The sequence below is a fragment of the Vulpes lagopus genome, chromosome X, assembly GCF_018345385.1.
Source record: "Vulpes lagopus strain Blue_001 chromosome X, ASM1834538v1, whole genome shotgun sequence".
Taxonomy (NCBI): domain Eukaryota; kingdom Metazoa; phylum Chordata; class Mammalia; order Carnivora; family Canidae; genus Vulpes; species Vulpes lagopus.
In genome coordinates this window covers 95,966,741-95,992,530 of record NC_054848.1, presented here as the reverse complement: position 1 = coordinate 95,992,530, position 25,790 = coordinate 95,966,741, and the positions used below count along the sequence as shown (strand labels likewise).

General features: G+C 38.7%; 1 protein-coding gene across 9 annotated transcripts in view; it reads left to right on the top strand.

Annotated features, from left to right (window-relative positions):
* Positions 1 to 25,790, top strand: part of TENM1 (teneurin transmembrane protein 1) — an 802,950-nt gene that overhangs the window by 450,320 nt on the left and 326,840 nt on the right. For all 9 annotated transcript variants that reach the window (XM_041741541.1, XM_041741545.1, XM_041741547.1 and 6 more), the window contains one exon: positions 4,005 to 4,245. In XM_041741541.1, coding sequence (XP_041597475.1) covers positions 4,005 to 4,245 — 241 coding nt within the window. The remainder of the gene's footprint in view (positions 1 to 4,004; positions 4,246 to 25,790) is intronic.

The following is a 25,790-nucleotide window of genomic DNA, read 5'->3' as shown; positions in this document are numbered from 1 at the left end:
TTTTAGGACCTCAAACCTGAAACTGGATCCTATCCAAGTATGTTATGTGAATTAGACCTTTCCATCTGAAATCTTAATTTACTTTCAGAAAGTTTTATAAGTATGTCCAGATATACACATTTCATAATCACTCCCCCCCGCCCCCCGCCCCCCCGCCATTGCGTCTCTCTCTTTGGGCACAGAAATGTATGGCTGCCACATACATTTGGAAGTAAGTGCATGTGACTCTTAACCCCTTGGAACTGGTGTTCTAGAGCTCCCAACACTGAACCCAAGTATATTTTTTCATTAGTGTTTAAGGTTGGGAAATCCCATTTCATGGAGCCCAAGGATTAAATTACTTCATTTGGGAGGGAACAAGTGCATTCTCCATTTTTTTCCTGAGGTGAGAGAAAGAATGAAGCTGAGATCATTTGCATTTCATAAGGGCTTAAGGTTTTCATGTATTCCACTCAATTCAACAATTCAATATTGTGAGAGCCTTTAAAGACAATATTAACAAGTAGGGAAACCTTTGCATATTTAAAACATGGAAACAAAGATACACAGTAAAATAGATATAAATCAATACAGACACATGTATATATATAATCAAAATAACTATACAAAGTAGTTCTACCTGCAGCAGAAATGGTATGTTATAATAATACCATGATCATACTTTTCAATGAAGTAGAATTTTTATCATGTTTCATAATAAGGAAGTTGCAAAGATTGTGAGGAAATCCAGCAAGCAATAAATCCAGATGACAATGAGTGATTCTTTCTTTTGAACAGCTGTACTTAGTAGAGCCTTTCTGTCTTTTGAACAACTGTACTGACACAAATACCTACTGATTAAGCTAATAGATGTCACGTGTCATTCAGAGGTGTTCTGGACACAACATGGTCAATTGATTCCTTCTCTTCTTCTAACTCTAGACTCCCACCTTTTATTTCCCTTCCTCGCATCATTAAGTTCATGGATTTAGGTGGCAAGTCTGTAGAGTGTGTCACTGCTGCCTTTTGCGAGTCTTAGAGGGGCATGGTTTTAAGCACCCTCTTTGGAATATCATTGCCCTTCTCCGTGGCTGTGGAAGAGATTTCACTACAACCTCCAAGGGGAAACCTACTGCTCTGTGAGCTATCAAATAGATACCTAGCAGCCACATCAGAATGAAAGAGCCAAGGGGGGACACTGAGAGTAGTTCTCTAGATCCCAGGGGGGAGTGAAATAAAAGCTTTTAGGGGTCTTACTCTGTACCTAGCCCTGTGCTCATATGACATGCAAGAAAAGTAGAAGATGATCTTGCTCTAAGAAATATACAGTCTGTTTTGGTAGATAAAACAAAAAGTAGGATAACAAGGGGATCCTATAATATTGCAAACTCAGGAGCCAAAGTTACGATAAGAAGACTACCTGTTAAAGTCAGGGGAAAGAGTCATATTTATTTTCCAAAATAGCATATGGATAAAGTACTGGGCTCGGTGGGGATAATCAGACAGAGGCAGACAAATTCATACAAGTTGAATGACTTTGAACAAGTCACTTTACCTCTCTGAGTCTTGGGTTCCTCATCTGTAAAATGGAGAGGGGAGGAGGGAGAGCTGAACTAAGTGATCACCATGGTCATTTCCAGGCTGAAGGTTTCATCCTTTTACTACATTTTTTAAAGATTTAATTATTCATGAGAGACACAGAGGGAGAGAGGGGGTGGGGTGAGGCAGAGAGGCAGAGACACAGGCAGAGGGAGAAGCAGGCTCCATGCAGGGAGCCCAACGTGGGACTCCATCCCGGGTCTCCAGGATCACACTCTGGGCTGAAGGCGGCGCTAAACCACTGAGCCACGGGGGCTGCCCCCTTTTACTACATTTAATAAATAAGCCATCACTGACATACTATATCCAAACACATTCTTCATGAATTCAATTTAATTGCTAGGAGAAAGGATTATTGTGTCCATTTTACAAATGAGGAGTTAATGTTTCTAAGTGGCACAGGCAGTCTTCAAACCCAGGCCTGCCATACCCCTAAATTCTATGCTCTTTCCAGTATGCTGTGCCGCACACTATCACCATTAGCCTATACCATTACGCTAAACTGCCTTCCTTTTCAACGCTTAAGGAGATACGATCTAAGAAGGGAAGCAGACATATAAACAACCACAATGGAAGGTGGTATGTTATCAGTGAAAAGTCCAGAAGACGTGGGGGATTCTGTGTTTCTAAATCTTAAGGAGTTAAAGAGAGCTTGTATTAGAAAGATCTACAATACAGTGAGTGGAGCATTGACCAGAGTCAGGAGATGAGCTTCTAGTTTGGGCCATGCCAAGTATCCCTGGACAAGCAGCTCTCTAAACATCAGTTTTCTCATCTGCAAAATGAAAGGATCTTCAAGATCTTTTGGGTTCCAGCATTCAATGCTTTTTTTAGTCCAAAGATGGAAAGCATGCTTGTACTTATGGTTATGAATATGAGCCCAGAGGTTTAAAAAAATTAATGAGATGTTAAGTGCTTGTGATGATATTTTTAGTGGAGAGATTTGGGCTGGGCCTGGAATAATAGGGTTGATTTCGAAAATTCATGAAGCATTTTAGTTCCTTTTAAACAAACAAGGGTAGCTGACTATCTAAAGGGATATTTTGTATAAAATGAATGATCACTCCTCCTTTCCCTATCTATCTTTTGTACAATTTCCTTTTTCATATAGCAAGTTTATTTAAAGGGAGAGCCATCTATAGGAGAAAACACAGCCAAGAATTTGTCATGCTCTTGGGGCACCAGTATCATTTTAAAATATGAAAACCATGCCAGTGTCTTCGAAATTCAAGTTTGAGGTAGAAGGATGGAAAGAAGTTATTTTTTCCCTGTGATCAGCCGCTGCAAAGTGAGTCTCAGCACAAACCAGCTGAGCCCTTTTGCTAGGCATGGAAAGCCTCTGGCATTTTTCTGCTTTTCAACTCTCAGTCATTTGGGAGGTGGGACAAAGCCATGCTGTCTACAAAGTTTATCCAGAACGTGCTGGTGTTACAAGAGATCACTTGACATCTATTATGTTTCTCCCGTGGAAGAGAGGTGGCTATCAGCTACAATAGTGATTCCTTTTCAAAGGGGTTTAATTGGGGCATTTCTCATGGGCCAAATTCTAACTCGCTGTCTATACATGTGCCTGCCAGGAAAACAGTGGAAAAATACCAAACAATAGCAACAACAGAAGTCGGCGGACCACTGTCCCAGGCTGCCCCCACTGCAAACAGGCAGAGAAAAAATGGTTTCCCTTCTGCCAAAGCTGCGAATAATATGGCAGAGATCCTAGAAAGGTGTGGCGGGTGGGGGAGGGGCACGGACTGTGCAGTGCATGGCCAGAGAAATACATGTAATAACCAGAACAAACTCCTTTTAAAAAGCCTACCTTTGCCAGGCAGCACTCGTAGTTGGGGGGGGGGGGGGGCGGCTGGCAAAGAGATGCATTTCACGCAGGTAAGTGACACACTCAGGGAGCTGTTTTTCTGCAGTCTGGATTTGCTCCCGTGTAGGCAGGCTAGCATCCTTTCCTGAGGTAAGCCAGAAGGTGGCCTTATACTTTTTATTTGAAGTGTCGAATGATTTTTCTTGCAACAAATTTGTGCCTTTCACCGGTATTTTCCGAAGTGAGACTTTTGCAACTGATGGAAATCGGCTCACTTCTGTTCTGTAACTTAGTGTCTTGTTGATGATTTATTTGTTCGGTAGCAGAAACTATGACAAATTGTGTGAGGCAGCCTCATTTACTTTTTAGCTGCTAGAGCCCTGAAGAATTTACATGTAAATGCAACTGTGAATGTTTTACATTTCATGAGCGTGCTGCACGTGTTTTTGTAAGTTAAGTGACATTTTTACAGATAGACTGAACTTAAAAGTCTGCCCCCCACCCCCACCCCGCAGGTTATATTATTCTGAAATCCTAAGTCTGACAAGCTGTGTTTTCCTGACTGCCAAGTGGGAGAGGAAGTCTCTATTTGGTGTTTTTCTTCTCTCCTCTTTAGACATGCCAAGCAGCCCGCACAACCAGTTCACCTTCAGACCCCTCCCGCCGCCCCCGCCGCCTCCGCACGCGTGCACCTGCGCCAGGAAACCAGCCCCTGCCGCCGACTCTCTTCAGAGGAGATCAATGACTACCCGCAGCCAGCCCAGCCCCGCGGCTCCAGCTCCGCCAACCAGTACACAGGATTCAGTTCATCTGCATAACAGCTGGGTGTTGAATAGCAACATACCTTTGGAGACCAGGTATTTGAGCTATTATTGATCTCGATAACCTAAATATTGGCAGGGGCCGATTTCACCGAGCGCGGACACTCGTCTCACCAGAGCCATCTGCAGAGGCGCACAAATGCACACCCAGATTCAGGGGCACGAAGGCAGCCCCCTCTGCAAGCACAGGAGCGCGCCCAGGCACACACATCAAGATTCAGGCCCGCTCGCAGACACAGACCAAAGCAGATTCACATGGCAAATGAAACCACAGAGGCATAAACACCCCACAGGCAGCCACCCACAAAAACATCTGAAGCGAAGCAATAATCTAAACTCTCGGTGCATCCTCAAAGGCACTGGTCCCTTGTTTTAGGAAACTGCAACGTTGCGGGAAAATCCAAACACAACGGGAGGAGCCGTGATAATTTGGATTTTATTGTAAGATTCTTTCAAAAAGTAAATTGCCGTCAAACATTTTCAAAAAGGATTTGCTTCATAAATTGGAGGGTCCATGTGTACTTTTATTTATTTATTTTTGTATATGTTTTTATTGGAGTTCAATTTGCCAACATATAGCATAACACCCAGTGCTCATCCCGTCAAGTGGCCCCCTAAGTGCCCTTCACCCGTGTGTACTTTATTTATTTATTTATTTATTTATTTATTTATTTATTTATTTCCGTGTGTACTTTTAAAGACTCACTTCTGCCTTGAGGGTGACGTTTGGCTTTTTGACAAAAAAGAGTTTGCCTCTGTTTTTCTGGCCCTTCACATATTCAGGTTTTTGGATTCACTCTTCAGGTCTTTGTCATGAGATTCAAGTTGTACTCCTCCACAGTTCTAGATCTCTGTCTGGAGCATAATAGACTTTAGCACTGGATGCGATTGAATGAGAAATTATTCATCATTTCTAGTCACTCCCTCTTAAATCAGAAATTACAACTTCCTATTAACATAGAAAGACATTACCTAATAAAACATACTATTTTGTCATCTTTTAAATCCAAGGACTTCCCTTGCCTTCTATATGCCTTATTTAGATCTACTACCAAAGCTTTTTGTAAACACATTTGTATGTAAACAATGGGTATAATATATCACTTGATAAGCAATGTGTGGTGTCAACTCTGATCAATTTCTATCCCAATATCTGGGAATTGGAATGGAAAGGGGAGGACTAATAAACCTACATTATAAGACTGCTTAGTTTTTTTTTCATAGCAGATTAAGTTATATGCCAGCCATGGCATCAGTGAATATGTCACTACCAACAAACTGAGAGCATTATGGCTCAAATCCAGGAAACCCTGTGTCATCCATCACTACTAGATTAAATAGATTCATAAACTGATATTTCTGTTATCTCCCAAGAGAAAGTATAGAAGTCAACTCTGATGGTGAAGATAACCCAATTAGAACTGTACTAGTGATAATGTTTATATATTTTTTTTAAATGAAAAAGGTAGGTGAATGAGGTGAGAGAAGCAGAGAACAATGTGTATCTTCAAGGAGTTCTTGCTAATGTTGGTGATTTACTCAGTCCTTTTTTTTTTTTTATTTACTCACTCTTTTAATTCTTTTGCAGGGCTTGGTGATAGTGAGCTAAGGAAAGAGTGGGGCAGTCTGGTTATCTAGCAATCATGACAAGCAAAACACTCTCTTTCCTTCTAAAAAGCCAAATAACAGGAAATCTGGAAGGAGGTGGGCAATGGGGCTCAGGCAAATGGGAAGAGAAAACTATTCTTATTTGAAGTGTACATCTAGGCATGTTTGTACAAACTGCACCCACGGACCTTCTGTATCCATGCAAGGAATATATTAATTGGTCTCAGCTTCATAAGACGCAGAGAAGAACATAAGTTTTCATGTGAGATTGTGCAGAGAGTACCTTTTTAGTACATTTGGGAATATATTCAGTATCACAAACACAAATTTTTTAAAATCCTAGAAATCCTATCAGCTTGATGAGCTGGCATTTCCCAAAAATATCCTTTAAAATGTTTTTTTCACGTATAGTCAATAAAAGGTAACTGCGGACATGCTGGTGTGTCATCATGAGCCTCAGCTTCCTTATCTGTAAATATGAAGGTAAAAATGCCTGTCTCAACATGTTGTGTGGAAGATCAAGCTACTGTGGCAGAAAGTGTCTCATACATTGCAAAGCATTATACAATCCGAAGGTAATATACTGCTATCCTTACTAAGTAGTCACCTGCCTCTACTTAAATAGCTGCAAAATAGGTAATCGATTTATTCCTAAGGCATTCCATTCCATCTCAAGCAACCACAAGAGGATTCTTAGTGAACCAAAATCTCCCACCTCTTAACTCTGTCCGTTTCTCCCAGATTTAGTTCTCCGATCTCACAGAATAAATAAAATTCCTCACACACCTGACAACCCTTCACTGTCCCTGATCCTGTTCTTCTTTGACCTAAATGTTTTCCGCACTTCCTTCACCATTTCCTCACATCAGCTGGTTTCAAATCCTCCATCCTGATCTCTTTCTTTAGAACACAGTTCTAAACTGCTGACCTCACTGCTCCTGAAGTGTCCTAGCCAAGGCTGAATGCAGGTGGGGGTTTTCATGAGGCTCCTTGGTGGCCAGGAGCAGAATCCCATTTGGGTTGCCTCAAATAATTGAGAGCATCTTTTCTTTTCTTTTCTTTTCTTTTCTTTTCTTTTCTTTTCTTTTCTTTTATTTTCTTTTCTTTTCTTTTCTTTTTTTTGAGAGCATATTTTCAAGATAAAGTAGCCCACCCCATCCCCCTTATTAGCAGTTTTACTTTCTACTGAAGCAGTTTAGCTTCAGTTACCTACGGTCAACAGTGGTTTGGAAGCAGATCCTCCTTCTGACTTATCATCAGAAGGTAAGTGGTAGCCTGATGCTACATCCCAAGGCCTAAGTCATTCCCCTCAATTTATCTCATCAGACAGGCATTTTATCATCTCACGTCCTCACAAGAAGGGTGGGTTCAATAAGGTATTTTGAGAGAGAGACCACATTCACAGAACTTTTATTACAGTATATTGTTATAATTGTTCTATTTTACGATCAGTTATTGTTGTTAACCTCTTACTGTGCCTGATTTATAAATTAAACTTTATCATAGGTGTGTATAGGAAGACATAGTATATATGGGGTTTGGTACTATTCTTGGTTTCAGGCATCCTCTGGGGTTTTGGAATGTGTTCCCCATCAGATAAGGGAAGATAACTGTATTCTTTCAGTCACATGAGGCCAAGGGGCGAGAAAGGGCCATGTGATTTAAAAAAAAAAAACTATAGCATGGCCACCTATGGCTGCCCCTTGAACAAGGGCGGGGTGCAGAGCTGATGAACTTTAGACGGAACTCTCAGCAATCACCTTGATGGACCCACTCAGAAATTTGTGCTGTGACTGACAATCAGTTGCCTCCTTGGTTCTGACGAAACATTTCCATTAATGCTGTCTATGCCAATATCAGCTTTTTTGGTGGATATATAACACTGCTGATACATCTTGAGAACACTTAGTAACTAAACTCTTAGAACTTCTTAGCAAGTTCCAAGGCTAAGGCACATTTCTTTTACTCTAAAATTATATAGTTGGAGATTTTTAATTGTGTGTTTGGGATGAAGAGTGCAGATGGAAATGTTTAGAGCCTTCATTTGGCTTAATTTGATTTCACCTTGTTAGCCCCTGGAGATGGAGTTGAATTCTAATTCTGCCATACAAAGTATTTGCATTGTATTGCTCCCTTACCTGTGTCATCTGTACTTCTGTTAGATGTGTTCTCCTCATTTCCATGTAAGTCATTAATAAAAATGTTACATAGGACAAGATCAAGGTCGGAGCTCTGTGGCCCACCACTAGAATCCTCCCTGTGGGTTGACACTTATCCATCAGGCAATTTTCTTTACTAGGATACAGCCCACATTTCTCCATCTTGTTTACAGGCATATCATGAGAGACCTTGTCAAATGTCTTGCTGATATCCAGACAGTATGCCTACTTTCTCACTGATCTGCCAATCCAATAACCATGTAAAAAGTAGAAGTGAAATGAGATTTATTTAACATGACTTGTTCTTAGAGAATTTGTGCTGCCTCTCATGGTTACTGTCTTTTTTTAAAAGTACTTACAGGGATCCCTGGGTGGCGCAGCGGTTTGGCGCCTGCCTTTGGCCCAGGGCGCAATCCTGGAGACCCAGGATCGAATCCCACATCGGGCTCCCGGTGCATGGAGCCTGCTTCTGTCTCTGCCTCTCTCTCTCTCTCTCTCTCTCTCTCTCTCTCTCTCTCTGTGACTATCATAAATAAATTAAAAAAAGAATCAAAGCCTTAAAAAAAATAAAAGTACTTACAAATCATCATTTTAATAACATGTTCTAGAGGGGATCCCTGGGTGGCTCAGTGGTTTCGCGCCTGCCTTTGGCGCAGGGTGCTATCCTGGAATCCGGGGATCGAGTCCCGTGTTCCCGTGTTCGGCTTCCGGCATGGAGCCTGCTTCTCTCTCTGCCTCTCTCTCTCTCTCTCTCTCTATGTCTATCATAAATAAATAAAAATAAATATTAAAAAAATAACATGTTCTAGAATTGTGCACTCAGTCAACATGCTTTCCCTTGGTCTCGTCTGAGGATCCTGTGTGCTGTGTGCTTCCTCTTCCTTTTAAAAACCAAAGCCAATATTTGCTGTCTCCAGTCTTCTGACACATATCTCACACCACAGTCCTGAAACTTTAGCAACTATGACAAGGCAATAAAATCTACAAGACTTGTCACCACTCTGGAACAGAATTTTAATTCATTTAGAACAGTTGAGTACTTTCTTATGAACACTGACTATTTTAGGCTTCAATTTATGGTTACAGATGTTTACTTTACTCTTTTTAGATCTCTGATCATTCCTTTCCACAAGGAAAACAAGTCATTGAGAAGGCCTCCCTAATCTCAGTCATCCAATAGCATTGCATGAATTACACATCTATCCTACCCATGGCTTTCTTGTTCTAAATATATATCTAAAAAAAAAACCCTTTCTGTCATCTTTAGATTTTTTTTCCCCAAACTTCAGGCTCATTTGGGGTATGAACCTTCTTGGCATCGTTTTCATCACACCCTCTTATATTTATTTATCCTTGATCTTCATCTCTTTCTTTTGTTCCATGTTCTTTAGAAATCTAAACTGAATGGAGAACACCCAGTACAGGCATACTGGTTTCAATAGGCAGCAAAACTTTCCAACTCTTAATCCATCTCCTTTTTTTAAATGTCTCAGGGCAAGGAATCATACTGACTTCACTTTAGAGAATTGCTTTCCTAAAGTCTAGGATTTTGCTTCATAATGTACTTTTGGACTCTAAGCTAAAATGGTTGCTTTTGACAAAGGTTCCTATCACCGTAACTCCCCAGTTTCTCTTTTCTAGTCAGAAGAAGCAAGTTTCCTTATTTTCTCTACCTTCTTGGAGGTAGAGTTTTCAACAAGGGAGGTTAGGGACCTGTCATATATCTGCCTTTAGTTAAATGATACATCCAGCAGATGTCTTTGGAGTTGAAATCACTCATGTCCACTACACTTCACTCTTAGGACACTTCTGTGGTCCATGTTGGAAATGAGTGTCCATTTCCTCCATCTGGACAAATGATTTATTGCAGACTCTCTGATACACCATCTATTAGCTGTATGAACTTGGACATCTGTGTTCACATTGCCATGCCTCAGTTTTCTCATCTGGAAAGTAAGGATGATAGTACCACCTTTTAGTAAAATAGGTAAATTAGTAAAATAAAGTTATTGTAAGGATTAAAGGAATTAACATCTGCAATGTATTTAGAGCAGTCAGGCACATAGTAACCACTTGGTAAATGTTAAAATAATAATACCAGCAGTAATATAGAAGAAACAACTTTACTTTTGTCCCTATTTTTATCTTCCTCTAATTAAAGATGTTTCTACCCTTATGTTCATACTTTCCCTGGGTAAACACAACATCATTTCACTTCCTCTCTTAGCATGCTTTTAAATAGAATATACTCTTACCACTGCCTTAGTCTAATTGGGCTGCTGTAACAAAAATGCCATAGACTGGGTTACTTAAACAGCAGGTATTTATTTCTCACAGTTCTGGAGGCTGGGAAATCTGAGATCAAGGTACTGGCAAATCTGGCATCTGGTGAGAGCCTACTTCCTATTTCATAGACTGCTATCTTCTCTCTGTGTCCTCACATGGCAAAAAAGGCAAGGGAGCTCTCCAGGGGTTTCCAGTCATAAGATCCAATGCACTGGAGGTTAGGTTTCAACATGTGATTTGAGGGGGGGAGGGTGTACATTCAGTTTATAGCAACTACCAAATTCCAATCATTAGAACCATTCCCTCCCTTAGGTTTTGATAGCACATGTATGTGAGACTTTGCAAGACTACCCTGTGATAATAAGGCTTCAGAACAGCTCTTAGATGGTTACCTGCCTTCTGTCATTCATAGAAATAATCCCCCCACTACCAGCATATTCAGGATTATGCCTGCCCTGAGCCCTCCCTTACTCAGAGATCAGCCTTTCCAGCTCCTCCTCTAAGCCTTTTCTTGGATTATCTCTTTATGTGGTGGGGTGAGGGGAGTGTCTTTCAGATCTGGGAAAGATGGTCATATTGTCAGAGATGGAGATGGAGAGTCTGGGTGATGTGTGTAAGTGTATAGGCTCAAACAACACTGGACTAAGCTACTTAGTATAGTTGTGAATTGGGACACATTACCTAACTTCCATGGGCCTCAATTCCCCATCTGTTCTGTGGAGAAAATGACAGATCCTCCCTCATGTGGTTGTTTTGAGAACCAAATAATATAATCTGTGTAAAATGTCTCCTTGGAGCTGGGCACAGAAAGCATACAATGAAAAGTATTTTCAATATAAAAGCTTGGCACTGACACACTGGCAAAGAGAATTCAGAGTCACAATAGTCCCAAGGGAGGAAGTAGCAGACCCAGGTCAGGTTTTGAACCCAGGCTGTAGGGCCAGGGTCTTTATATTCAACCACTCTCGGTAGTAAAGAAGGCAAAGTGAAATAAATAACAATACTGTAAGTGCTATTATTAAATTTGAGTAGTTCCAAGGTAGGAACACTTGGAGGTGGTAGATCTAACCCAGAGGAAGTGTTGAGGTTGGGAGATGGGAAAGTAGAAATTTTCCTGAGAAGATGGCCTGAAAGTAATTTATTACAAGTAATAAATATAATAATGAAATCATGAGGTAGTAGTAGGTGAACAATGGAGGAAAAGGCATTCTGGGAAGAGTGTTTTACACTCAAATTCATGCATAGTGACCAGTTATCCATTTCGGTAATATTAGATGTTATCCTTTCTACTATTCCTCTCCTTCTTCCTCCATTTGCCATTTATTTTTTTTAAGAATTTATTTCCCTAAAAAAGAATAATGATTTATTTCCTTGAGGGAAAGAGAGAGCATGTGCACAAGTGGGGGGAGTGGCAGAGGGAGAGAACCTAAAGCAGACCGCCTGCTGAGTGCAGAGCCTGATTCAGGGCTCCATCCTACAACCCTGAGATCATGACCTAAGCCAAAATCACCAGTCAGACTTAACTAAGCCATCCAGGTGCCCCTCCATTTGTCATTTGAACCCTTTACTAGAGGTGCCTAGGTGACTCAGTCGGGTAAGCATCTGCCTTCAGCTTAGGTCGTGAGCCCACAGTCCTGAGGTCGAGCCCCACATTGGTCTCCCTACTCTGTGGGAGTGTTTCTCCCTCTCCCTCTGCCCCTTCCCCACTGCTTGTTCGTTCTCTCTCTCTTTCTCTCTCTCTCTCTCTCCTCCCCTCTCTCTCTTTCTCTCTCTCTCAGATAAATAAAAATCTTTAAACAACAACAACAAAATTTTTCAGGCCTTTTATTAGGTTGTCTTGTCTGGAAGCCAATATATTCCTTTTAATACTAATAGGAGATAATCATTCTGGAACCAAAAGCCCATAATTATTTTTTTTAATTTTTTAATTTTTTTATTGGAGTTCGATTTGCCAACACCCAGTGCCCATCCCATCAACTGCCCCCCTCAGTGCCCATCACCCAGTCACCCCATCTCCCCGCCCACCTCCCCTTCCACTACCCCTTGTTTGTTTCCCAGAGTTAGGAGTCTCTCATGCTCTGTCACCCTCACTGATATTTCCCACTCATGTCTCTCCTTTCCCCTTTATTCCCTTTCACTATTTTTCATATTCTCCAAATAAATGAGACCACATAATGTTTGTCCTTCTCCGATTGACTTACTTCACTCAGCATAATACCTTCCAGGTATATCCACGTTGAAGTAAATAGTGGGTATTTGTCATTTCTAATGGCTGAGGAATATTCCATTGTATACATAGACCACATCTTCTTTATCCATTCATCTTTCAGTGGAAACTGAGTCTCCTTCCACAGTTTCAAAAGCCCATAATTCTTAAGCTGTGATCCAGAAATCAAAATTTTATTCTGAAATTCCTGCTGTCAAATTGCCATATTTTCCTTCCTTACCCAGAGACTCATCCTTGGATGTACTTCAGTTTGCAGATCCTTTTATTCTGATTCTTCTCCAGAAACTGTCCCTTCCCCTGCCTGTGGGATAAGCCTCAATCCCAGAGCTATTCTGTACCTTTAGTGGTACAGTGTTGTGCCTTCTTCATAAAAGTTGGAAGAGAGGTTAACACAATTTTGATTGTAGAAACCAGCAGAGGTGGGTCTGAGTTTCAGTTCTGTTCCTTATTAGCTGTCTCTACTTGGGCAAATTATTGAAACTTTCTGAACCTTACTTTCCTGACCTTAAAACTGGGCTACTAACACTCATCATCATAAGGTGGTTACAGGGATTATTTGCGATCTCACATGTGATTTGCACACCCATTTTAGTTTTGTCTCCAATTTCTGTTCTTCCTCTGTGTCATATTCCTCCTTTCTCTATTCCATTGGAATTGGTTTTTGCTCCATTCTAGCTTCTCAGAATATCCCAATTTACCACTTTCCTTTATGTATTGGTCTTTCTTTTCTGTCCATACACTTTGTATGTGAGTAGATTGCTCTGCCTTTAACACAAGATTAAATGGGGTAGTACTCATTTCTATCAGGATCTCAAACATAGCCCATTCCCTGCAGGGAACTGGGACAGTTCTCTTAGCTTCTTGACCTCTTCATCTGGATTTACTCTGAAATGGAATTACAGCCATTTTAATTTCCCTTATTTACTCTCTTTGCTGTCCCCTAATTCAAACTCCTAACTCAAAGTTTACTTGATACTCTTACTCATGGAGATTTTTTGGCCAAGTGTTGGCTCTAGACCCTAACTTGGACCAACCCTCAGTAATGATGATGGACATCAACCATGATCTATCCACCATGATGAGTCTTAAGGAGTTTGCTGTGATATTTAATACTATTAAGAATGTGGTTTTGATATTAACATAACCACTTCAATTCACAAAGACAAATTAGAATTGTGTGGAGGAGTCATGCCTGACCAGAATAGGAGGTAGCAACTATTTTCATTGATTTTTAGCATATTCTGACAGATGGCTGTAGCTTGGTATGAGGCTAACTGCCCTTACTGGCTCCAGGCCAATGTGACAGTCAACAGGGTATTTTTACAAAAGAAGAGCCAGGGCCATTGACAGAGGAGATGTTGGCAAAGAATGGAAAGAGAAATTAAATCTATATGACCCATGCTTGTTACCAGACTTCTAGAGTTAGTGTCTATATTGGGGAAATAAGAAGAAATATTCATTAGTAGTGATGGCAGTGATTTAAATATCCATAGAATAATACTCTTTAAATGTTAACCCATAAATGTAAGTTCTCCAGCAGTAGTTATATTTCTTTGTTATATAGTACTGCTGAAATATACCTAACATTTATAAATAGGATTTTTTTCTCTAGTACATTTGCAACGGAAAAATAGATTTAGAGACATAATTTTTTCTTTCAATAATGACTAGAGAAAAAAAAGCTCAGAATGTACATATTCAGTGCTTAGATCCAACAATAGCTCATGCTTTAATCCTTTAACAGCACTGGGGTTAGCAAAATCTATCTTCAGCCACAGATTTAAAGATTCTTTTTAAGACAGGAAAAGACTTCGTAGAACTAATCTATGCCCTATAAATCCTGTTTACTACAGATGAGCAGGAATCAACCAAGCTTTTCAGCCTACACCAAATGATGGATGTGGAATATGTTGAATTTACATGAAGAAGAATTCTGTAGCCTTAAAAAATATATTTTACATATTGAGAGTAAAAATAGATCTATAATAGTCTATTGTGCTTAGGCAGTGAAGAGCAGTATTTTGGAGATTATCGTGATACAGTCTCTAGTCACTTTGGTGGTGGTATTATTTTTTAAAATGCTTTTCATTTGACTATTTTCAGTTTCACTTTCAAAGTACAAGCCATAGGCAAATATAATGTGTTTCATTTTATAAGGGAAGGAAATTTCACCATAGGTGAGATGAAATCTGGTGTTAATATGGAGAAGATTTTTTTAGCAATTCAAATGTGAATCTAAACAGATGTTTTAGGGAATTTTTAAAATGAGTTGATTGGTGAAGTATGTGAGTGCAGCAAACCAAAATTAAATTTTAGAGAAATCTCTATATCAACCTTTTCGCCTCCCTTCCATCATATATACTTACTTATACTGGGTTGTATATTTAAAATAGAAATATCTGGTTTGATCAAGAGAGAAACAAGTTCTTAACAACTTCATTGACTACAAAGTTACTTATCCAGTTAATCGTAATAAATATTTTCATTGCTATGTCAAGTTAATAGACACTTGTCTGTTATATTTTACTACAAGTATGAAATGTATTTGAGGTAGCAAAGAATGATTTTCCTGTCAATTATTCTCCTTATTTTCTACAGAGGGGTGTGTGTATGTGTGTGTGTGTGTGTGTGTGCGTATGTGTGTATCAAAGACATTCTACTAAACATCTCCCTCTGGGAGAATCCAGCTGGCTCTTTATTAATTCCACAACACAAAAATGTTTGTAGCTTTAAAAGCAAAAGATAAGATCAGGTTAAGTCTTGAGGTCTTTGAAATGTCTCTGCAAGAATTGTGAAAGTGTGTACTGACTATTCCATTTAAAGAACAAAAAAAGCTCAAAAAGAATCGCCCCCTTTGGCAAACAGATAAGCAAATAAACAGTAACATCTGCTTCTCCATTCTGTTAATCTTTTTTGGTGTGATATCTGAGGATATAAGAATGTGTATAATGTGAATATTTTAAATGAAAAACAATTCAGTATAAATACTATAATAAATTAATTCTAACATAAATAAGTTTAAACAAATTTTGACAAATATTTGTTGAGTGACCACCATGGACCAGCCATTGTTCTAGTTGTTGAGGCTACAACAGAGCAAAACAGAAAAAATCTCTGCCTTTATGGAGTTTACATTCTAGTGGGGGATCCAGCCTTTATCCTAAAATTTGATAAATTTGAGGCTAATAATATTATAGGACTTGGGGTCCTATAGATGTAGTATGGGAGAAGGAGGAGAGGAGTCTTTACCTGCTTTAACTTCCCCACAGCACCTTTCATAGAACTTTCCCTGATCTGTGGGGTCCTAGCATTCTGTGCATGCGTCTATGGAGACCTTATTCCATTGTATATGTGCACTCTCCAAATATTTTATTTACTTGTCTTTATTCCCTATTGCAACTTGAATGAAGGACTTGTCTTCTTTTTTTTACTTTATTCCTCAGTGCTTAGCTCATATTGTTTAACTAAATTTTTGTAAGGTATATAAACAGAGTAACTGAGTAGGGTATTACAGATGGAGTAAATTTCTGAAATCAAGAAGAGTAGTCGGTAGAAGCAGACAATGAGTTTTGTATGGGAAATATTGAAACATCTATATGGGACATCCATATTGGAAATGATCAATATCCAATAAATTTTTGAAAATAAGGATCTGGGTCCCAGGAGAGAAAGAAAGAAAGTTTTTCTCTGACCACTTACCAGATGCTCACTATGTGCCAAACATTGTGTCAAGCCATTAGTACATTTATTCTTAACTTATGTTTTTTCAAACTGGCTTAGAGAAGCTGAACAATATGCTACAAGGTCACCAGTTAGTATATAACTGAGCTAGTTCAGTTGCATGTCTGATTCCAGAGCTCATGATAGCTATGAATAATGGAGAATTTTATAGGTAGACATAAAAATTCAATTATTATTGAATGGATGGAGGAGATGGAAGTGATGGAGGAGATATTGAAAAACTGAGACAGGGGCAGCCTGGATGGCTCAGCGGTTTAGCGCTGCCTTTAGCCCAGGGCGTGATCCTGGAGACCTGGGATTGAGTCCCACGTCGGGCTCCCTGCATGGAGCCTGCTTCTCCCTCTGCCTGTGTCTCTGCCTCTCTCTCTCTCTCTCTCTGTCTCTCGTGAATAAATAAGTAAAATCTTTAAAGAAAAAGAAAACTGAGAGAGTGTTTAGTGCAAGAAGACTATAAGCCAAACCATTGGAATACTTACGTCTTAAGAATTAGTGAAGGAAAACTAGCCAGCATTAGTTATTGAGGAGTAATCATGGAAGAAAAGACACAATAGAAAAAAATTCAAGGAGATTGTCATCATGGTTTTCAAATGCTTCAGAGGAGTCAACTAGAATGCGGATGAGAAGAGACCATTCATTCTGTCAATTATAGACTTGTTGACTTTGAAGCAGCCAATTTCAGTGAAGTGATGAGAGTGAAGCTAGACTGCATTGGGTTGGAAGAATTGGTAAGTGGTAAGAAGATGGAAGCAGAAGGTAGACTACTCTTCTGAAATGGAATAATTGAGAGGAAGTCGAATTAGGACAAAACCTTGATATAAATTGGAAGGAGGGAAAAAAGTTGGGGAGGAGACTAAATTCAATGTGGAAGTAGACAGTAGTTACCAGGAGAGTGGGGTGGTTTACAGAAAGAAACCAACAGACCAAGTTGGAGATCAAGTTTCCTTACTGGTAAAGAATATGGAACTTAAAGGAATTGTCACATAATACTGAAGAACACAGCATGATCCCGCACAGTGGTAAAGTCTTCCCAGGTTGCCAGGTTTCAACAAGGGCATACAGTTGATGATGCAACCACCACTGGGGAATCATAAATCCCATAGGTACAAGAAGTTTGCCTTTCCTATTCTTATACTAGAAGGTAGCATTACACGCTTGCACCCTTATTTAAATTTGGCTCAAATATAAGTCCTATTTCCAAGGGCAAGCAGCTATCTCTGGCCAACCCAAGATTATACTTTAGACCTCCTGTCTCCATCTGGCATAACACAAAACACTAGGCAGTCCCCTGTTGCTGATGAAGATACTTAATAGTGATTTATGTATACACAGAGCTTTCATTGACATTATAAAAGCTAACATGATTATTTCTAATTCACCTATCAAAATATCAAGTATAACATAAAAACACAGATATAATTGATTATTTTCTTTTGTGGCATAATATTAGCCTCCAAAGTAAATTGACTTTATTCTGGAAGAAAATATTCACCTTCTGCTATGTCTCCTACATTTCAACTAAAATAATTGTTTCTTTTAATTTATAGCAGAATTATTCTTTCACATTTTGTCATTTACTGTATTGAATAGTATTACTAACTTAGATAATTTTATGGTAACATGACTGGTTGCTTTTTAGTAGATACACTTGCAACTAAATACTTTTCTTGTCATCTTCAAAAGACTCAGATTTTAGACAATATATATTGTATATATGTTCATTATGTCTGTATGCACATGTGGGCATACATGCTTATGTAAGTGTGTATGTATAATTTTCTGTTGTTCAAAGACCTTTCACTTGTTATCTAATTTTAAACTCTAAACAACCCTGGAGAGATGGACATAACAGAAATTATGCCCAATTTAAAGATAAGGAAACTAGGTCATGGGAAATTTTACTAATGTGTCTATATGACAGTTTAGAGCAAGAGTTGGAGCTGGAATTCAAGTCCCCATGCAGCCAATACAGTATTCTTTGCACTATAACTATTTGTCTCTGGAATATAAAGAACCCAAGTTATCCTTTTCTGTCTTTTAGTGAATATTTATAGTTCAGTTAAATTTCCCTGCCTGGAGACGTAATCTAGGTTTTATTCTATTTATATTAAAATCTTGATGAGCCTAAATGCCCAGAAAACTGGAGGTTCTGGTTAATTGGATTTGGTAGATAGCTTAAGGTTAGATAGAACTTTGAAAAAATTGCCATTCTTGTTGAAAATCACTCTTAAATATGAATCTATTTTCTGTTTTAATCCAAATGATCATAATTTAATCTATTATAATTGAAAATCTTATGTTAAGTCAGGATTGCCATTCTGAACATGGTTTCTAATTGTATAGCATTTTCGATATAGAAAATATTGTAGAGTGAACAAAATGTCTTATGGTCCCAGCATATCCTTTGTGAATTTTGGGTGGCCTCTTGTGAGTAGCTGAAAAAGCACTGGATTTAGAATTGGAAATCTTGAGTCCAAGTCCAATTCTGCCACTAAATAGCTATGTGACCTTGATAATGTCCCTTTTTTCCCCTCCACCCTCATTTTCTGCAACAGTCAGGTAAGGGAATAAAGCTAAATGGTATTTGATGTCCTTTCGGCCTTTACTTTTTCTCTGTTATTCCTTAGCTTGCATTCTTTCATTTGTCCCTCCACTGAAAGAATCCCACTCAGTTTAGCCTTCCAGTTAGTTGGATTCTAATGAATTGTAAGATTATGGATTCTCAGTGAGGTCCCCTAACTGCTTGAAGTGAAGCAGTCAAGATCGCTTCAAAATTTCCAGTAGACAAGAGGAAATGAGGAAGACACTACACATCCCTGTCTGTCAGGGGGTAATGATAAGGGCATTAACTATGATAAACATAGTTAGAAAACCAATTTTAGGCCACTACAATACTAATCTGTGAACATATTTTACTCGAGTAGATACACATAGGTGCTCAATAAAAGTTTACTAAGTACATGGATTTAAGAACAAAACCCTTATAGAGACAGGATTCAAGATGCAATACCTTCCAAAGAAGTCTACCTTGTCTTGGGTCATATTGTGAAGTCCCCAATGTTTCAGTATTTTCTTTCAATTTGTCAGTATCTGTATAATTAAGAAATAAATATAACTTTATTTTATGTTTCTTATTCAAAGATAAAAATACAACATGGATTGGGTTTAAGTTCCAAGCAGCCATTCCTATACTCCATCATGTGACTTCAGGATGATGGTTTTTTTTCTGAGCTGACAATGATGCAGAGAGAAAATAAGTTTAGGTTCAATATTATTTTTGCCAACTATTACATGTGTATTTAGAGGTCAGAGAAGTATGTGAAATCATTATGCTCTTGAAGTTGACCTGACCTTGTTTATCTCCTTGTGCTGTCCCTGAATAATTAAAGCAAACCAGAGGGTTTCTTTTTTGCACTCTTGAATTCACACTGCAGGGAAGCAGGGAGAGAACATTTCCCTGGAAAGAAGGCCTGGTTTCCACAAATTCTCCTGTATTCAAGTGGGATTATAGTTTCTAGGCTTTAGAACATGGCACAAAGCTAAATTTGACTGTTTCTTAGGTGACCTAACCTAAGGAGGGTTAATGTTATTTCCATTGCTATGATTATTGTATATTCTGCATATTTTAATCAGTATTTAAGGTTTGGGATTTATGCCTTGTGACAGTTCATGAGAGGTACAATTTGAACAGTGATTTTAACAATTCAAAGTAGAAAATGTTTCCTGTTCTTGATATCTTACAAAGATTTCCTTGTTTGGTCAGCAGGGGTAAAAGTTGGAGGTAATTTTGGGTGAGTTGTTTTCGCTGTCTGGCCCCAGGGTTCAGGGTGTTTGTATAATAGACCAATCCCAAGTGCAAATAGCCTCAAGGGAGGAACAGCTGTGAGCTTGGGAGGAAGATAAGATCAGGAGTGACTGGCAAGAAACTCTTTTTCTGCGAGTCTTATAAAGAATGACAGATTCCCTTCCATAGGGATGTTGAATACTTTAGAACTGCATGCTCAAATCAGAGGAAGAGTTTTAGACCAATGCTTCTCAACCTCACTGCTATTGGCATTTCAAGCTGGATGATTCCTTGTTGTGGGGCTGTCCCATGCATAATAGAATGTTTAGCCGCATCTCTAGCCTCTTACCCACTAGATGCCAGTAACACTCTCCCCGCTAGTTGTGACAACCAAACATGTCTCCAGACAATGCCAAATGTCCCTTGTGGGCCATTTCATCCCCAATTGAGAAATGCTGTTTTAGGCTAATGGTGAGGCAAAATCTTTTGTTTCCTTACCTGCACACTTTACTCAACTCCACTTCAGATTCTAGCAGTTTCTTTTTTTTTTTTTCCTTTTTTCCCCTTTCGGTCTTCCCTCTTCCTTTCTTCCAAAGCCTTTGTTGGTTGCATTTAAATTCTCCAGTTTATAGTATAATTTGTGTTGGAGACTACTATTATAAATTGAATGTTTTGATCTCCTCAGAATGCATATATTGAAAACCAAGATGATGGTATTAAGGTGGGGGCTTTAGGAGGTGATTAGGTTCTGAGGGTGGAGCCCTCATGAATGAAATTAGTGCCCGTATGAAAGAGACCTCTGATTGCTCCCTAGCCCCTTTCCACCATGTAAGGATACAACAAGACCCACTAGATGCCCACAGCAGACTGGATAACAATCTATAACCCAGAAGAGGCCCTTTACCAGAACCCTACCATGCTGGCACCCTGATCTTGAACTTCTAGCTACCAGAGAGTAAGAAATATATTTCTGTTGTTTATAAACCAACTGAAGTATATAGTATTTTATTACAGCAGCCCTAATGGACTAAAACAACCGCTAAACTAAATCCCTTTAGCTCTAAGGTCTCCTCACCCCCGCCAATTGGTTTCCTTTCATATAGTGGCAACTCCTCATATAATTTTCTCCCCAATTAACTTATCATATCCTGCATTTCTATGTGAGAGTTTTAAGCAAGAGAAATATATTTTTGGCACATTGAGTATATATCAGTTTGTATATATACTTAATTGGCTCATTTTCTGGGAATGCAAAAAAGCTAGAAGAAAGCAGTGTATCACTGCTATTTGGATCATCTTTAGACAAGGGAGCCCCAAGTGACCTCCAAAGCCACTAAAAAATGATCCTTTACCCTGGCATATATAGCCCTATCTATCTATCTATCTATCTATCTATCTATCTATCATCTATCTCTATCATATATCTAAAATTTCCTTTCTTTTTTTCTTTTTTTCTTTTTTTATAATAAATTTATTTTTTATTGGTGTTCAATTTACCAACATACAGAATAACACCCAGTGCTCATCCCGTCAAGTGCCCCCCTCAGTGCCCGTCACCCATTCACCCCCACCCCCCGCCCTCCTCCCCTTCCACCACCCCTAGTTCATTTCCCAGAGTTAGGAGTCTTTATGTTCTGTCTCCCTTTCTGATATTTCCCACACATTTCTTCTCCCTTCTCTTCTATTCCCTTTCACTATTATTTATATTCCCCAAATGAATGAGAACATACACTGTTTGTCCTTCTCCGATTGACTTACTTCACTCAGCATAATACCCTCCAGTTCCATCCACGTTGAAGCAAATGGTGGGTATTTGTCGTTTCTAATGGCTGAGTAATATTCCATTGTATACATAAACCACATCTTTATCCATTCATCTTTCGATGGACACCGAGGCTCCTTTCTTATTCTATTCCTTTTTCTTCTATATTCTTCATTCTTCCTATGTTCACTCTTTGTTCTCTCTCCCCTGCATTTACTTTAGATGTATACTACTTTTGGGCATTTCCTAGATCTTCCAATATTGTTCTTTGCTGAAAAGATTACCAGGACACAGGAGCCTGAAAGAAAATGGCACATTTGGGAAACCAAACATGACAGCATGGCCAAGTGCTTAGGGGTCATGGGAGACAATGGCAGTAGTAGTAAGGTGGAGAGGCCTGCAGAGAGGCCAGATCATGAAGGACCTTATAAAGTAGTACAGCTTCATTTCAAAAATAGGAAAAACACAAAAGAGAAAAGTAACTACAAATTCCTCTACCCAAAGATAGTTACTATGAAGATTTCTATGTTTTCTTTTAGATCAGATCTCTGTAGAGTAGGGATTTAGAGTTGGAGTTGTTTTTGTTTTTGTGTGGGAGAGGACAGCACACAAATGAGGCTGCGCTGTATATATGAGTTATGTTTTTCCCCCAACATGGAAAATTGTTTATTGCCTTAAAAATTATTTGATTAATGGGAACAGAAATGCTTCAAAACTAAATTAAGTAAAAATTAGGTTTAAAAATGATACAAGATAATCTCACAGGGAAAGAAAATGGCAGTGAGTACTCTCTAAAGAGAGATGGACCTTTCTCCATTGTTCTATTGCTTTCTGGAACCACGTGATGTTTCATCACTATTTCTTTCTGCACATATTCTCTCTTCTCAGGCTTCATTTTCAGTAGGATTTGTTTATCTGTTCCCCCATCATGTTGTAACTCCAGCTCTGGCTCAATATGACTTTGCATCTTGGCTCCCTAGATGAGTGGGTTTCTGTGTCTAGATTTCTGAGAGAGGTAGAGAATATGATTGTCTCCAAGGTTCACTGTTCGATTTTGCTCCAATTAACTATGGCTGCAGGCAATCCAGAGTGGGATTGGGGCAATCATGGATAAGGGTGCTCTGTCCAGGCTCTGCTGAGAGACAGTGATCAGCATAGTATGCTCCTGTGGTTTAAAATTCTTAATATAACTTCGTAATATTCCATGGAATAAATATACTAGGCTCCTTCCATATTTGAGTCTGCTCTTGTAGTGGATGAGTAAGGAAATTGAGGATCCTAGGTAGGAAGTTTTTACAGGAGAAGATTGGAAGTGTCAAACATCATTTTCACTCACACTTTGCATTAGCCAGAACTCAGTCACATGACCATGGAAATGGTGACTGGAAAATGTAGTCTGAGTGCCCAGGAAAAAGGAGAACATGAATGCTGGTGAGGAACAGATAGCTTCTGCCTCAGACCACTTCTTTGATTTTGAGGTTGCTATTTCACAGGACAGCCATGCCTTTTGTCAGTCAGTCCCTCAGAAATGTTAGACTGGATAGGTTAAAGGACTGATTGGAGTGGCATTTCTTACTTTATGATCTTATTAAGCATTTTTGCCTTTAATGTACATGTATGAGTAAGACTTACAAACCAGTGAAAGCTACTGTAAGGCAAATATTGATCAACACCCTTCAAAAGGTGTATTAGAATGATAATCTATATTTTCAACCTGAAGAGCTTACTGGGAAATGTTTAGGTTCTCTCCTTATTGTACTCCTTTGTAAGTATTTTGAAACTCTCTCTTTTTAAAATGATTTTACTTATTTATTTGACAGAGAGATAAGAGAGCCAGAGAGCACAAGTGGGAGGAATGGCAGAGGGAAAGGGAAATGCAGGCCCCCCACTGAGCAGGGAGCCTGATGCAGGGCTTGATCCCAGGACCCTAGGATCATGATCTGAGCTAAAGGCAGACACTTTAACCAACTGAGCCACCCAGGCACCCCTGAAACACTCTTTCTTTAAAATCAAGTGTCTTTGCTAGTAAATTACAATTCAACTAAAACAAATCATGCAGAAATGTATGCCATGTCGACTGGCTCATAAAATAAATGAGAAAGATGCATATCTGTAGAAAATGAGGATGAATAAAAAAGTAATCCAAATATATAATACTAGGGCAGCCCGGGTGGCTCAGTGGTTTAGCGCTGCCTTCAGCCCAGGGCATGATCCTGGAGACCCAGGATCAAGTCCCACATTAGGCTCCCTGCATGGAGCCTGCTTCTCCCTCTGCCTGTGTCTCTGCCTCTCTCTCTCTCTCTCTCTCTCTCTCTCTCTCTCTCTCTCCCCATCTCCGTGTCTCTCATGAATAAATAAATAAAATCTTTAAAAATATATATTAAAAAAACAAATACATAATACTCTGCCCACTACCCACTTCTCTAAAAAGAAATATAAATAAGCCAAGTAACCAGTGAAACCAATTCTATAAAACCAGCAGGTTGCTCTGATAAGTAAAGTTAGAAATGGACTTTCAGTTTTTGTAAAGAGAAATATAATTTAATTTCTTTACAAAGAAAATTTGGGATCTGGTTTAATTTTAAACATGGACCCATAAATTCTGCCTGGGTCACATGTTTATTCCCATTTAAAATGGTCCCTGTTGGGAGATGAACTATTGAAAACTCTGGCGCAGCATTCCACTGTTCCTTTGTGGAAATGATGTATACAATCATCAAAGGATTGAAAATCTCACCCACCAATAGCTTTCTAAATTTTTTCTAGTTTGAAGAGAGATTACAGTGTTCACAGCATACCTTAGGAACTAAATTATTATTAAGTATAAAGAAAATGAAAAATTGGTAAAGCTTACAGATCTAAGTAAATAATTTTTATGTATTGGTCTGAGCCTTTTAATATAGGAACATTTACATTAATAGAAAATATTAATTTGATATTTACCCCTCAACCAGTGTAGAGTTTTTTAATAATAATTTTTTAAATTAAAGTTACACCTACAGAGCATGAATCTAACTTGGAAAATGAGAATGAGAATATGTCTTGAAAGGGCATTATTATAAAATAGAGGATGATTGTTTAATTTACTTCGGGGTCTACTAAAGCAACTTGATCAAACAGAATATGTAATATTTTCTTTCTCCAGCTTTTATGTATCGGTGCCAGTACACCTACCTCCAGCTTATCTCTGCATATCCTGTTATAGAAATGTTTAATTTATATAGGAAAGTCCAATACACTATTATGTGAAAGATGTTCTGATATCTCTTATACTCTAATAGGGGAGACATGGCAATTAGCTCATTAGCTCACTCTGTACCTTTCTGATACCACTTTGTCATTTCTGCAATTTTAAGAGTTGAAACAAATATTTCCATAAAAACATCTTCAGTGGAATATTAAACTTATGTATACTCACTTTGAAAATGCCACATAATCATGTGAATTAAGAAGATTTTGTTATCTTAGTGATTAACATTATGAGTGATATCAGTGATATCATGAATTAATGTGTGCACAGTGGTAAAGTAAATGGATTTTATTGTTTGTGTATGAATTTAAAAATATTTATTGAGCACCTTCTATTTGCTAGGTACTGTTCTAGATGCTGAGGATACAGCCATAAACAAGACAGAGATTCCTACTCTCATGTAGCTTATGTCTAGTAATCAACAAAACTGAAATAGATCCCCAGCTCTGTCACTCATCAGTTGTGTGACCTTGGGAAATTTATTTGACATTAATAGCTGATTCGCACGCAGCCTCCTAAACTATAAAATATGGATAATATCATCTTCCTTAATACAGTTATTGTGAGGGTTCAATGAGAAAGAAGCACAAAGTATTTCACCAGAGTGCCTAGCACATAGATGTGCTTTAGTATATAGTCATTGCTGTTGCCATTATTATTAGCAGCAATTATTTTTAATTATTAGTATTTTTATTAACAATAATTCTTTCATTACCCAAATGTCTTACAAAAAGAGATGAAATATGAATCAACTATTTCTTTGACTT